Source organism: Carettochelys insculpta, chromosome 5 (genome assembly GCF_033958435.1).
Source record: "Carettochelys insculpta isolate YL-2023 chromosome 5, ASM3395843v1, whole genome shotgun sequence".
Taxonomy (NCBI): Eukaryota; Metazoa; Chordata; order Testudines; family Carettochelyidae; genus Carettochelys; species Carettochelys insculpta.
In genome coordinates, this window is record NC_134141.1 from 66,001,862 (window position 1) to 66,014,468 (window position 12,607).

The 12,607-nt window shown below is 44.3% G+C and overlaps 1 protein-coding gene across 2 annotated transcripts in view; it reads left to right on the plus strand.

The window, feature by feature from the left end:
• Nucleotides 1-9,537: 9,537 nt before the first annotated feature.
• Nucleotides 9,538-12,607, plus strand: part of EFNA5 (ephrin A5) — a 304,384-nt gene continuing 301,314 nt past the window's right edge. For both annotated transcript variants that reach the window (XM_074995264.1, XM_074995265.1), the window contains exon 1: nucleotides 9,538-10,766. In XM_074995264.1, coding sequence (XP_074851365.1) covers nucleotides 10,642-10,766 — 125 coding nt within the window. In that variant the 5' untranslated portion in view covers nucleotides 9,538-10,641. The remainder of the gene's footprint in view (nucleotides 10,767-12,607) is intronic.

Below are 12,607 nucleotides of genomic sequence, written 5' to 3' on the forward strand. Positions count from 1 at the left end.
ATACAAGGCATCTGTCTTTTGATTCTTTAAAAGGCTGGGCTGCAGGGGTCCTATTGTATTTTAACCTTTTTTAAATACTTACAAGTATCTTTAATATATTCCATCCATCCAGCTATGCTTAGAGAAAATAATGAACTGAATAGTGGATGATTCTTTGTGGGGATTAACTGACTGCTGTGGAACAAACTAGATCAACTTCAACTAAACCAAGAACTTGCTGAACTTATTATTTATTGTAGCTACCAGACAGAAAAGCAATATAGTCAAAATTAAGTAGTTTTTTTTTTTCAAAAATTGTAGTTATTTTGATAAACAGTGCTGTCAAAACAGCAAACATGAATGCCACAAACTCTAGATCATTCACTTTCATGTAAGGTTTGCAAGGTTTCTTGTGAGAATACTTCATAGTTAAAGTATGTCTTCCCTGGAGGATCACACAAGCATTTAATTTTTGTTCTGGCATTGTGCCTATTGTGTTTATGAGGTTCTTTGGAGAAGAGGAATTGATGACCACACAGGAAAAATTGAGAGTTACTTATTTTAAACCACTATTATAACCTTTCAAGTTTTTCAAGAAAAATATGTTCTCTTCCAGATATAAAAAAGGGCTTTACTGTAAAAAGGTTTTGGAGTGTCATATTTATCCCACCAATAAACATTCATATCAGACTTTGTGTTGCAAGGCTATCCATTTGCTCTTCTGCCCACTTTCATTAAACTATTCTGAACTAAATTCTTTTCATATATGATACATAAAATATCTGTTGGCAAGTATAATTTTACAGGCAAAGTTTGATTTCTCACATAGCCCTTTACATTGTTAATGGCCACTTACTGTGCTTTTTATCAATAATTGTTTTTCGTTTATCACATATGTAAAAGTACAACACATATACAGTCACGCCATCTCTGGCAGTAAGCCCTAAAACCCATGCAGCAGCACATTATCATATATTGTGAAGTATGTGGATAGCAAGACAAATCCGGCTCTGGCCCTCTAGTAAGAAACTTGCTAGTTTGGCTCTATTTACTACTATATAGCTGTTGCCATGGCCCCTGTCATGAGTGACATGTATGATACATTGTTGGTAACTTGCACAGTTATGGTATGGTTGCACATACACTTTTCCAGTTTTCTCTTTGTGTCCACATTAATGAAACGTAGTAATCTCTTGAAACGTGTGATTTTGAGTTGTACATAACTCACATTAACACGAGTTAAACGCAACTCAAAATCCCATTCTCCCCAGATCCGGCTCACCCCGTGTGCACAGCTCTGGCTCACCACTCCATGTGGTTCTGGCTCAAACCCCCTCAGGGCCGCACAGCCCCAGCTCAACTACACCCTCTTGCCCCCACCCCTTGGAGCTCTAATCCACCCCAGTCTTAACCCCTCTGCTCTCCTTCCAAGGCCTCAACCCACTGTCAGGTTTAACCGTCCCCAACTGCAACCCCAGGACTTACCTTCCAAAAGGAGCTCCAGGTGCTCCTGCTGCTTCTCTGGCTGCAGAATGTGCATTCTGCCAGGGAAAAAAGCTGCTCCACCCCCCCCCGCACCCCGACTGAAACGAAATTCAAGTTATGCTAGGGTGCATGGGAATGCAACCCTTGCATAACTCGAGGGACTACTGCACTCAGCAGCTTACAAATATCAGTATCAGTTTTTGCAAATACAGACTAACAAGGATCTGATGAAGCAGGGCTTTGCTCACAAAAGCTGATACTCCAGAAAAATCTGTTAGTGCATAAGGTGACACAGGACTTCTCATTGTTTCAGCAGCTTACAGAATCAGGCAATTCGTGTTTAGCCACACACTGTTGTGTGTTGTGACGGAATGCCGTATTTACCTCAACACAATGTGCAATCCTGCTTGTGTACTCTATTTGGATCAAGTACACTATTTAGGAAGGAGAATTAATATGATAGATATTTCTTTCAAATTTACTTTCCAGAACTGTGTTTAAGCATCTTTCCCTTCTTCTTGGGAACCCTCCAACTTCTGGAACTCTGGTCCTTTAGACCAAAGCTTGTAGCCAAATGACCTGTATTGCTAGATGGAAGAGCAGGGCTAGAAGCTGTGCAAAGCTGACCTGGCAGCTAAAGAACAAGCGACATTTTCAGAGAAGAGGAACGTCAGACAAATTTGAAAGATAGGGTCAAACATATTAGAAACTTTTGTTTAATTCCTAGCAGATGGAAACTGAATGCCTTTAACTTTCAAAAATTGTGTCCCCCCATCTTTAATTTTTGGAGAAAAGTCAATAAAATATGAATATACCTATATACACCCATTTTGCTGCTCATGAAATGTTGTAGACATGGACAGAATTTAACCTGCATCACATAACAAGTATGTGAATATGCCAAATGGAAAGAGGAGCTAGTAATATACCATGTAAATCTCTTCTGAGAAAACTCAATTACAAATCATATTCTAATATGTTAGAAAAATGTTGAACTGATCTCAAACCTTAAGTCACTCTTCAGAAAAAATCAGGATGTGATGATCTAAGGCCAAAATAAGAACATTTTTCAATGTAGTTGAGTCTAGTAATAGGGAAAAAATAAATTGTTATATTACTATTTCTTTGCTCAGGGAGAAGGTGACAGTGTTTGCACAGTAGATAACATCAGTTGTCACTCAAAATGAAAATGTTCATACTGTCATAAGATAGCAGATTAGTTGATTTCATCAGCAACCCCTACAGTGACATGATTTTCTATTCAACATGCTGTCTCTGTATCCCTGCTGCAATAGAATTTTAGAAGTGTAAAACAATTAGTGTGTGTTCTTTTGTTTATGGAAAAATGCTAAATGCTGTTATACAAATAAAATGCACAATGGATTTTGTTAGATATGCAAATTGCTTTTCATTAAAAGATCTTACTTAAGATTTCTCTTAGGGGTCAGGCCAGCGCTCCTGGGGTTAGCCCACTCCCAGACAGGGCAGGTGTTAGCAGGGCTACCTTCCCTCCCTGGAGCTTGTCCGCCCTCCTGTGACCCTGGCAGTGCCCATGCTCAGGAGCTGTCTGCTGGGTCAAGGGAGTACATGCTACTTTGCACTTGGTTCCATGTGCCTGGGACCGCAGCACAAGGTCCTGCTCAAGCTGGCCCGGTGACATGCACAGCATGCTCTGTCTGCACCTGCCTCCCATGCCCTTGGGTGTGTGACGTGTGGGGTACTCACCAGAGTAACCCTTGCCCAGCTCTGAAAACACCTGAGAGATGGCCTGGCTGGCAGGGACCAGCTCCAGGCTTATCACAAAGGTACTACTTCTCACCTCCAAGACTGTCTCTGCCTCTGGCTTCAGCAGGAGTTGGGACTCAGAGGCCTGCTTCTCCTCCTCCTCAAGTTTTGTTGAAAAAAATAAGATGCCAGTTTGAAGCTCAGGAAAATCCTCTGGGCTCTTCTTTTCTAACTGCTTTCTTGATACATTCCAACTCTAAAGTTTTCAAACTAGCAGCCAAAAGGACATGTGCAGAAGATGTCTATCAACAGCTCTGTTTTCTTTTCCTAACTGGTGGGTTAAAGTGCTCAGAGTGATGCACAGATTTTTGTATTAACAAGTTGAAATAGAAACAGTTCTGATGATTACTGATAAGTTTCATTAAAGGTATAAAGAAATTCCAAGAAAAATTTGCTAAAGGAATAGGCGGGATACAGGGTGTGTGTATGTGGGTGTGTTTGCATGCGCACCAGACAGCAGCTAAGGACACCACTTGGTGGAAATGCAGATGAAAATTGCAAATATATCATTATAGCAGTTTTCATTTAGGTGGCTCCTTTCAGCTGAGGTTCTCAAAGGAATTCACCTGAATATCTACAAACTTTAATTAATTGACTCTCAGTACATTCTGCTAAAGTTGGTATAAGATCATTGAAAGAATTGTGAATAGAATTGAGGGAGTTTCCAGTTTATCCTCTATTCCAAGTAGAGTCAAGTCTTTCATATCCGGCAGCTGTAGGACGAAGAGATTGACAGACATACAAATACTCTGGATAATAGAGAGGTATACCTAACAATGCATAACACTAAAGGAAAACGAGATTAGATATCAAGAAACAAAGAAAAATGTATGCAGAATACTGTGTTTACCAACAACAGTAGTAGTGTATACTGTAAACTTATATGGTATTTGCTGTATTTATTTGTATTTACTTTCACTATACTGTACTTATGGAAAAGATAATTCAAATTTACTTATGGTTAAAATGCTGATTATTTGAGAGTTCTGGATGATATAATGCCAGATATGAGAGTGTTGACTCAAATAGAAAATATAATAAATATTTGAGTCAGGTTTATCTGTGATTATTTGAATCTCCACTTTTCCACAAAATTACACACACTCTCTTTCTCTCTTAAAAAAAAAAAAAAAAAGAGAAAAATAAAGAAAAAAATCCGTGTCTACATGACACACATGTTGTCTTGCTTAGGTAAAGGCATCTCTAAGAGGGGAAATTAAAAAAGAAAAATCTTTAAGTCAGAAAATCACCCAGTAAGGAAGGCTTTTATCTAGCTCATGAATATTTGTCTATGCTGGAATGAAATAACGAATACACTTCTTTGTAAAGACCTGAATGCTTTTCTCTAATATTATTATGTATGCCTTTCATACTACTCATGTTGTATGAAAATGATGTTCAAGATTTTGTTCCATATTACTCTTTAACAGCCTAACATATCAGGAGTTCCAGTAAAATAGAGGAGAATCTATACCTATTAATCATTTTGTTCACTTATTAATTTTAAAAATAGTCTCATCTACAAGTTTTGAAAGTCATACTTCAGTATTAGTATTATGGGATCAAAAAGCAATTTAAACAATGTAAGAAAATGTTATGTTTGGAAGTCCTGAAAAAGAAATTTAATATATGCAATAGATAAAACAGAAGCTGGACTTTTAAATATATATTGTTCTTCATAAAGAATGTAAGATAAATCACACAGAGTCCACTAAGCGAGTCAGCTACATAAGCAGAATCTTGTTTTAGGTTAACCCAAATAAATTTCCATTTAAACAAAAATGTAATGAACTTCCCCATCCCTTTCTACAAAACATATAGAGAAAATTCTTTAAAGTTACACTATTTGTGGTTTTAAACTATTTAAGCAGGGGATTAGTGGTTCTTAAAGCTCTTCTATGCACTCTCTCTATTTTTAATTATAGATAAAAATCCTAATGATACATCCTTTCCCCAGGGATGCAATCAACTTCAGTAGGAGAAGGACTGGGCCCCAGCTGTTGACTGTTAAATAGGATATAAAATTTAAACCTCAAAAATAAACACTGCAAAGCAAAAATGCTACCTGTGTGCAGAAAGAGAAGTATTATTGTGGTCCATCCAACTGTTTATATTTGTCCAATTAGCTACCACCAAACTATCTATATACTCTAGTTCATCTGGCACTTACAAAACATAAAGCTTATTTTAATAGAACTGTGTACATGAATAAGACAGGTGGGATTTGGCTCAGTATGCAATTGATATTGGTTTAAATAACCCAGCTATTGAGCTTGATGAATGATTCAAAACAATTAAAATGCTGGGTAATTACTTTTAAAAGTCCATGAAAAGCCAAGTATTTCTCCACAGCGCTCTCATGCATATTATAGGAAAACCCATTATAGAGCGTATGTCTAAAGCTACTATTAGTTATGTACATTAAATTACTTCATGATACCTAATCAGTTAGCCTAAGCTTAACAGCAGCACAGTATAAAGACGGCTAAGTCTATACTAGGGAAATGAATTCAGTTCAGAAATGCAATTCTAGCTATGCCATTTGCGTAACAAGAATCAATGTTTCAGAATTGACTAATTTCCCTAGTGAAGACCTACCATCTATACTCTTGTGTAGACCTCACTTACTCCATGTGATAATGTGGTGTACAGGGGTCGACTGCTGACCCCCCCGGAGATCGATTTTGCTGCATATTCACCAGGCACGCAAAGTTGAGCTCTGGAGGATTGACCCTGACTGGGTCAATCTTCTGCCTAGTATAGACAAGCCCCAAGGCAGTAAAAATTCTATGTAACTGGCAGAAAACACACACTATGTAATTCATATTTAAACATTTGTTAAGATTGTCAACCAAAGGAGAAAGTGGCTCCTGTTGAAGCCGTTCATCAGCCAATTCACATCTATTGCTTGTAAACTTGGAAATACTTAATTCAAAATAGTTTAATGCAAGTTTAAACCGACCAGTTCCTTACTAACAAGCCTTACAATTCCACTAAATGCATGCAAATCCAGAGACATTTATTGGAATGTAGTCGCAGTTTACAACTTTGACTTCAGTAATTGTTTAACCATGTAACTATAAGAGGTGACATTAGACAATGAGATGACGTTTTGCTGAATATTCAGCGTGCTCATATACAATGAGCATGCTGTGACATCTGCAAAGAGCAATGGAGCTTTCAGTTACTCAAGAATTATTTTTACAAGACTGTTTTTGATTTGTTCTGTCTCAAAGTGTTTTGTCCTCTGCATTGTTTATAAACTAATAAAATAGAAACATTTACAGTTTATTTTGAAAGGGAGACAGAATCATGACAGCTTTCTCTTTCTGCTACACCCAGTATTCTTAATTTTTTGCAGTTATAATCAGTACTCATTTTACTGGTAATTTGCACCTCTCTCCTGCTGTCAGCATACAAAGGCTCTTCTGCTCCTGCATACCTTTCGAAGTATTGGGTGTGCAAGATTAAACTTTGGTGGAAATATACGACATAACTGACTATCAGAAAGGTTAAAGTCAGCTTTTTCCTACGTTTCATATAAGAAACCAAGGGGAAAATAAAAGAGCAAAAACCAACCACTGTTCTTTCCCCCTGTATAGCCATAGTTAAGAAGATCATTTGAAAAAGGTTTATAATAAGATTTGTTGCCCAGGCAATGCAATAATTTCTGTGTATAATATTTCTATTATAAAACAATTAAGGGACAGTTAGTATCAGATGTCTCCATTCACTGACAAACTATCAAAACTTAGGAAGTCTACAAAAGGGGCAAAAATAATAAAGGCCAGAATTTTAGAAATGTTAATTTTTTATTAAAACTGAGAAGGGCTTTACACTTCTAGTATGATTTTTAAGGAGTATTTCATGGGTGCTGACATATTGGATCAGGAGACTGAAAGTAGCTCTTGTAAGTAACAATTATGTAAATCCCTTAAGTCCAGGACAATGTAAAAAACAAACATTCCCTGCAACACTGTAACTTTTGTTTAGACAGATTTTTTTTTAATTTAGTTCATATGTTATTTGTCCTCGGTTTGTAACTGAAAGACATCCCTTTAAAAAATAATAATGAGTCCCTGTGATGCCTTAAAGGCTAACAAATTGATCTGGGCACAAGCTTATTTGGTCACGGGTATATTATGAAGTGGGTTTTACACACTTAAATTTAGGCACAAATATATCATCACAAAAAAAAAAGCAGTCCTGTAGCACTTTAAAGACTAACGAAATGATTTATTAGGTGATGAGCTTTTGTGAAACAGACCTGCGTCTTCAGATCTGGACGATTCTAAACAAATAAATAAATGTATTAATCTTTGAGGTGCCACAGGATTCCTCCTTGTTTTTGCACATACTGACTAACAGGGTTGCACCTCTGAGTTTTTTTTTTTTTGTAAATGCAGCAAAACTGAATATTCCTCTGTAACTTCACAGATATGTAGCAGAATATATACAACTGGAAAAAATAAATACACTTTAGATGCAGAGAAAATAGGTAAGGTAACTGTAGTGCAGCTGTGGATACTATTTTTAGATGGATTTTTGCTCTTAAAAAGGAAACAATAAGACAGAAATTAAATTGGTCTTTGACATATTCTTTTTATTTGGCCTTTCAGACTATTGAAGACCCAAAGACCTATCCAGTGTGTGGACTTTTATGGGGCTCCGTTTTCTATTATCAGAGGGGTAGAGGTGTTAGTCTGTATCTGTACAAACAACAAGAAATCCTGTGGCACCTTATAGACTAACATTTTGGATCATAAGCTTTCATGGGCAAAGAAGCAGGCTCTTGCCCACGAAAGTTTATGCCCCAAAATATCTGTTAGTCTATAAGATGCCACAGGACTTCTTGTAGCTTTCTGCTAGTAGGTTTAAGAAATACCAAGATGAAATGCGGCATAATAATCTACCACTGGAGGGAGTCTGGGCGCTTTCAAACAGCTCCAGAGCGCAGTGAAAACGGCGAGCTACATGGAGAGACTGATTGGGCAAGGGAGAGATGGACATGGTGAGGTTTTTATTGAAGCAACAGCGAAATACACGGAGGCAAGCAAGTTTCAGTCCAGACACTAGAGGTGTTTGGTTCTGAACAGACAGGAATACTCTTTGGTAACTGTCAGGCGAGCGTGGCTTTTTTCTGCGGTCAGTACGCCCTGCGGTCCATAGAAGAAGAGCACAGCTCGGATCCGCAATAACTGTCCGATTCTGTCTTCCAGAGGCTTTTGCAAAGTTTAGCGCTGAACTCGTTTGTACCTGGGGGAGAACGGAAGCTACACAGAGGCTACTGTGTGCACGGACACAACGCGACCCTTTCAATTACAGTCGGAACAGCCCAGCGGATCCGTCCCCCTGCACGTGCAGCACAACGCAACCCGCTGGGACATCATGCTGGCATCTCTGCCCTTTGCGCGATGTTACTGAAACGGGGCTGGCCCGGCCCCTCATCCTCCTAGCTCACACGTACCACTTGCAGCGGCGGTTCAGTTTGCCGCATTAACAGCAGCCCCGCCGATGCAGGGTTACCTTTGCGGCCGCTCCCAGTCAAAGGAGCTATTTGCAGGCCACGCCCTATGATAGCATCTCGCTTGAGTCAAGTACTTTCAGGCCAGGCAGAGGCGCTTAACAAACCCAAATGCAGTTGCTGGAAGAAGCGGATTCGAGGCGGGGAGAGGCTCTTTTCCAGCCTGCTCCGCAACTGCCCCATTTTCATTTGATCATGTACGACTTAGGCTCAAGAGTTTCAATTTGCAAACCAAGCCCATCGATCCCCTCCAAGCTCGCCCAGCAGCAGCTGCTGTGAGCGTCTGCCCGGCATGTATTTCAAGCTGAACTAAGGGACGGAGCAGCCACTGAATTACTCCCTCTCCTCTTTTTCAGCGGCAGCCGCCCGCGTTCAAGGATGAGCTCCCGGGCGAGCGAGTGAGAGGCCCCCTTTCCCGCGCCCGGCTGGTCATGGGGGCATTTATCAGCGAGGCCATCCAGGAACCACTCGGCTCTCCTTGTAATTCAATTAGTCAGGTTGCAGGAAGGTGGGGCTGGGTATTTTTGGCTGGGGGGGTGAAGGGGGCGGCAGAAACACACGGAAACGCCCCTTTTCTCGCGTGGCGAACCAATCCGGGGGGAGGTTAAAAAAAGTGGGGGGGGGGGGAGCAGCAGTCCGTCAGCACACAGCAGGCTGCGCCCTGACTGGCTGCGCCGGCCCATGCCCCCGCCCAAGTCCACCGCCTCCAACAATCCCGGCGGAGCAGCCAGCAGCGCCGAGCTGCCTCCTCCGTGCAGCCGCTCCTGGCGCGCGCGCGCCGGCTCCCGCTCCGCTGACGCGCCCGCATGGGGCCGCCCGGGCCTGTGTATATATAGCGCGGAGCGGGCTGGGGCGTAGCACCGCGCGGCTGGGCGCCCACTGGAGGCTGGGTTTGCGGGCGGCGCGGGAGGGGGCGTGGTGGTGGTGGTTTCAAGTCCCCCCCCCCCCCGACACAGTTGGGTGTTTTGTTTTTTTTTTTGCAAACTGAGTTTGCCCCCGGCTGCGCCAAGAGGAAGGGTCGCTGGGGGCTGCTGGAGTCCGCCGCGGCGCGCATTGGTGCCGCCCGCTTGCAAACTCTCCCGCCCGGCGCGGCTGGCCCCGGCTCTCGCCTGACACCGGCACGCCGGGAAGCTGAAGGAGGCGCTTCGTGCAGCTCCTCCGGCTGCGGCTCCGGCTCGATCGCCGCGCAGAGGAGGCGGCTTCCCACCGGCAGCGCCAGAGGAGCTCGGCGGGGTGGGGGGTGGTTCGCTTCCCTCCTCCGGACCGCGCCGCAGCCGCGCCGGCGTTGGCCGCTGGTCGGTGGCTTTTTGTCTGCGCGGCGGCTCGGGCCGTAGAGCCTCCGCCGCCCAGGGGAAGGAAGGAGAAGACACCCGGCCCGCCGAGGGGGCTCCGCACAGCGGCCGCCCTGCGGCAGGGGGAGATCCGCCAGCGCCGGACGGACTCGCCACCCGCCCCGGGGGAGAGTTGCAGCCGCCCCGCCGTCCCCGCGCCCTCACCTGACCCGCTGCAGCGAAGGGCGGGCGGACCCCTCGCTCCTCACCGCATGTGCCGCCGGCCCCCGAGTAACTTTGCGAGAGCCCAGCGAGCCGGGCCGTGAGAGGAGCCTCCCGGCGCCGGTGTATGTCTCCGCGGGGGCTCCGCACGGGACTCCCGGTGAATGTTCCCGGCTCGGCGCCCACCTCCTCCTGCCGGGCTGACTGAGCTCCCGCCGCTGCTTCTGCAGGGACCCCGCCTTCCCCCGCCTGCGGCCCACGCTGCTGGGGGGCGTCTCGCTGCGGCTCGCCTGGGCAGCCCCCGGGCCGCCCACGTGTGTCTGGGACTCGAGTGACTGACTGGCCGCCCCGGGCGGCGTGGGCCGGGACTCGGTGATGCTGCACGTGGAGATGCTGCTGCTGGTGTTGCTGGTGCTGTGGATGTGCGTGTTCAGCCAGGACCCCGGCTCCAAGGCGGTGGCCGATCGCTATGCCGTCTACTGGAACAGCACCAACCCCAGGTCAGAGGGGCGCGGGGCTGGGCGCGCGGGGGGCCGGCCGACCCCCCCGCTGGGCTCCTCTCGCACCTGGCTGCCGCCCGGCAGGCGCCGGAGGGAGCAGCGCTCCGTGGCCGGCGAGCGCGGCGCTTAGCAGCAGTCCACGTGCTCAGCGCAGAGGGGCAAGCCCGGGGCAGGGGAGGAAGGGGCGCCCCCTCCCGTAGCCGGTCGAGAGGGGCTTAGGGCGTTGCTCGCCGGGCTGGAGTGAGACCTTCCCCACCGGTGCCTTAGAAGCCGGCTTGTTTGCAAGGCGGGGGGGGGGCGAAAACTTTTTTCCTCCGGCTGCGTGGAGGGAGCTCTTAGTTCGGGTCTTCCCGCTTGGCCATAGCAAACGAGCTGGCGTCAGGCTTAGCGCTGCGGGGTGTCCTTACTGTGCCCAGGAGTGGCACGTCTGTATCGAAGTGTAGGTGCGTCACCTACGGTCAGTAATAAACCTTGTGTGTCCGCACATGCAGGCGTAAGCAGATGGGTTTAGAAACACTCTAGTCTCTTATTCCTTATAGTTCATGGGGAACCGAGCTCTCTGATGTAGGGAAACTCTTTATATTGATGTGAAATGAAAGTCCCGGACGGTTTCAGCGCGCTGTTTCAGTGTCTGTTACAAGTGGGGAGGTCACCTCTGTGTAAAGAGTCGAGGGAAACGTTCTGCTTGAGGTGGTAGAGGAGCCTGAAGCTGGCTTCCTGGCAGCCACATGTGGCAGCTGTTCCATGTCAGGGCTTCAGAATGGGAGCAAAGGAGTAGCTTTCCTCTGCATGAGTTTATGTAAGCTGGTTAAGTCCCATTAGCCGAGCAAAGAAGCCTCTAACTTTTAAAATTTGTGCACTTGTAGATGAGTCCTGGACTGAAGGTTTCCTATGGAAAAGGGCAGCTTCTCTTACCCAGCTTGTCATAGCAAATTCATGTGCAAATAGTGATGCACTCACAATACAGGGGGCGCCTGGTGGTTTGTACATGTGGGGAGGGGGTAACCAGTTGGTCATTGGGCAACTTAGTGAGTCTCAAACTGTTCTTGAATTATAGTTGACTAGACAAACAGAGCCCAATATTGCCATAGAGGATTGTACTAAAAGCCTTTTTTTGTTCCCTTCGCATGCTTTTGGATAGTGTAGCGATAGATTAAACAAGAATTTGTATTTCAAAACTTCTTATTCATAATGAAAAATTAACCTCCCTTGAAATACGGTTTTATTTAGGATCCAACAGTTTTCCTTGGATTTTCCCTTTCCTTTGGTACTACATAATTCAGATGTGCTTCTAGTGATTTCTGTATGTTTAGGTTTAAAAAAAGTCACCTGGAATACTTTTTTTTGCCTTGGTGAAGTAGATGTGAGCAGATTTGTGTTTTAAACCTGTCAAGTAAATTTAAGGACGTTTTACCTTAGGTTATATCTGTTTTAGGTTTCTGATACTGCTATTTGGTTTGAGATTAGCACATTGATTTTTGTTACGGGTCATGTTTTTTAATACATCTGCATTGCTTGCAGCATACTGTTGTACCCTTTCATTGGCTTTGAAATAAGTGATACCAAAGTTAACTGGCAGAATTTTCAAGTGCCTGGAGTTTGCTAGTTGGTTTATTACTTTATGCTTCTGCTGGCAGCTTTCACTTAAATTAAACTGATGTAAAAGAAGGATGACAGAAAATAGATCTTTATTGGGATATTTTTTTTTTTTTAATTGTGGTGGGTAACTTTACTTTTTTATATGCTGCCACTACAAGCGTACCATTAAAGTGCTAAAGTCTAGTAAAAGAGAATTAAAGGAAGGTCCTACCTCTCACCACACATTTAGATATGTTAGATGG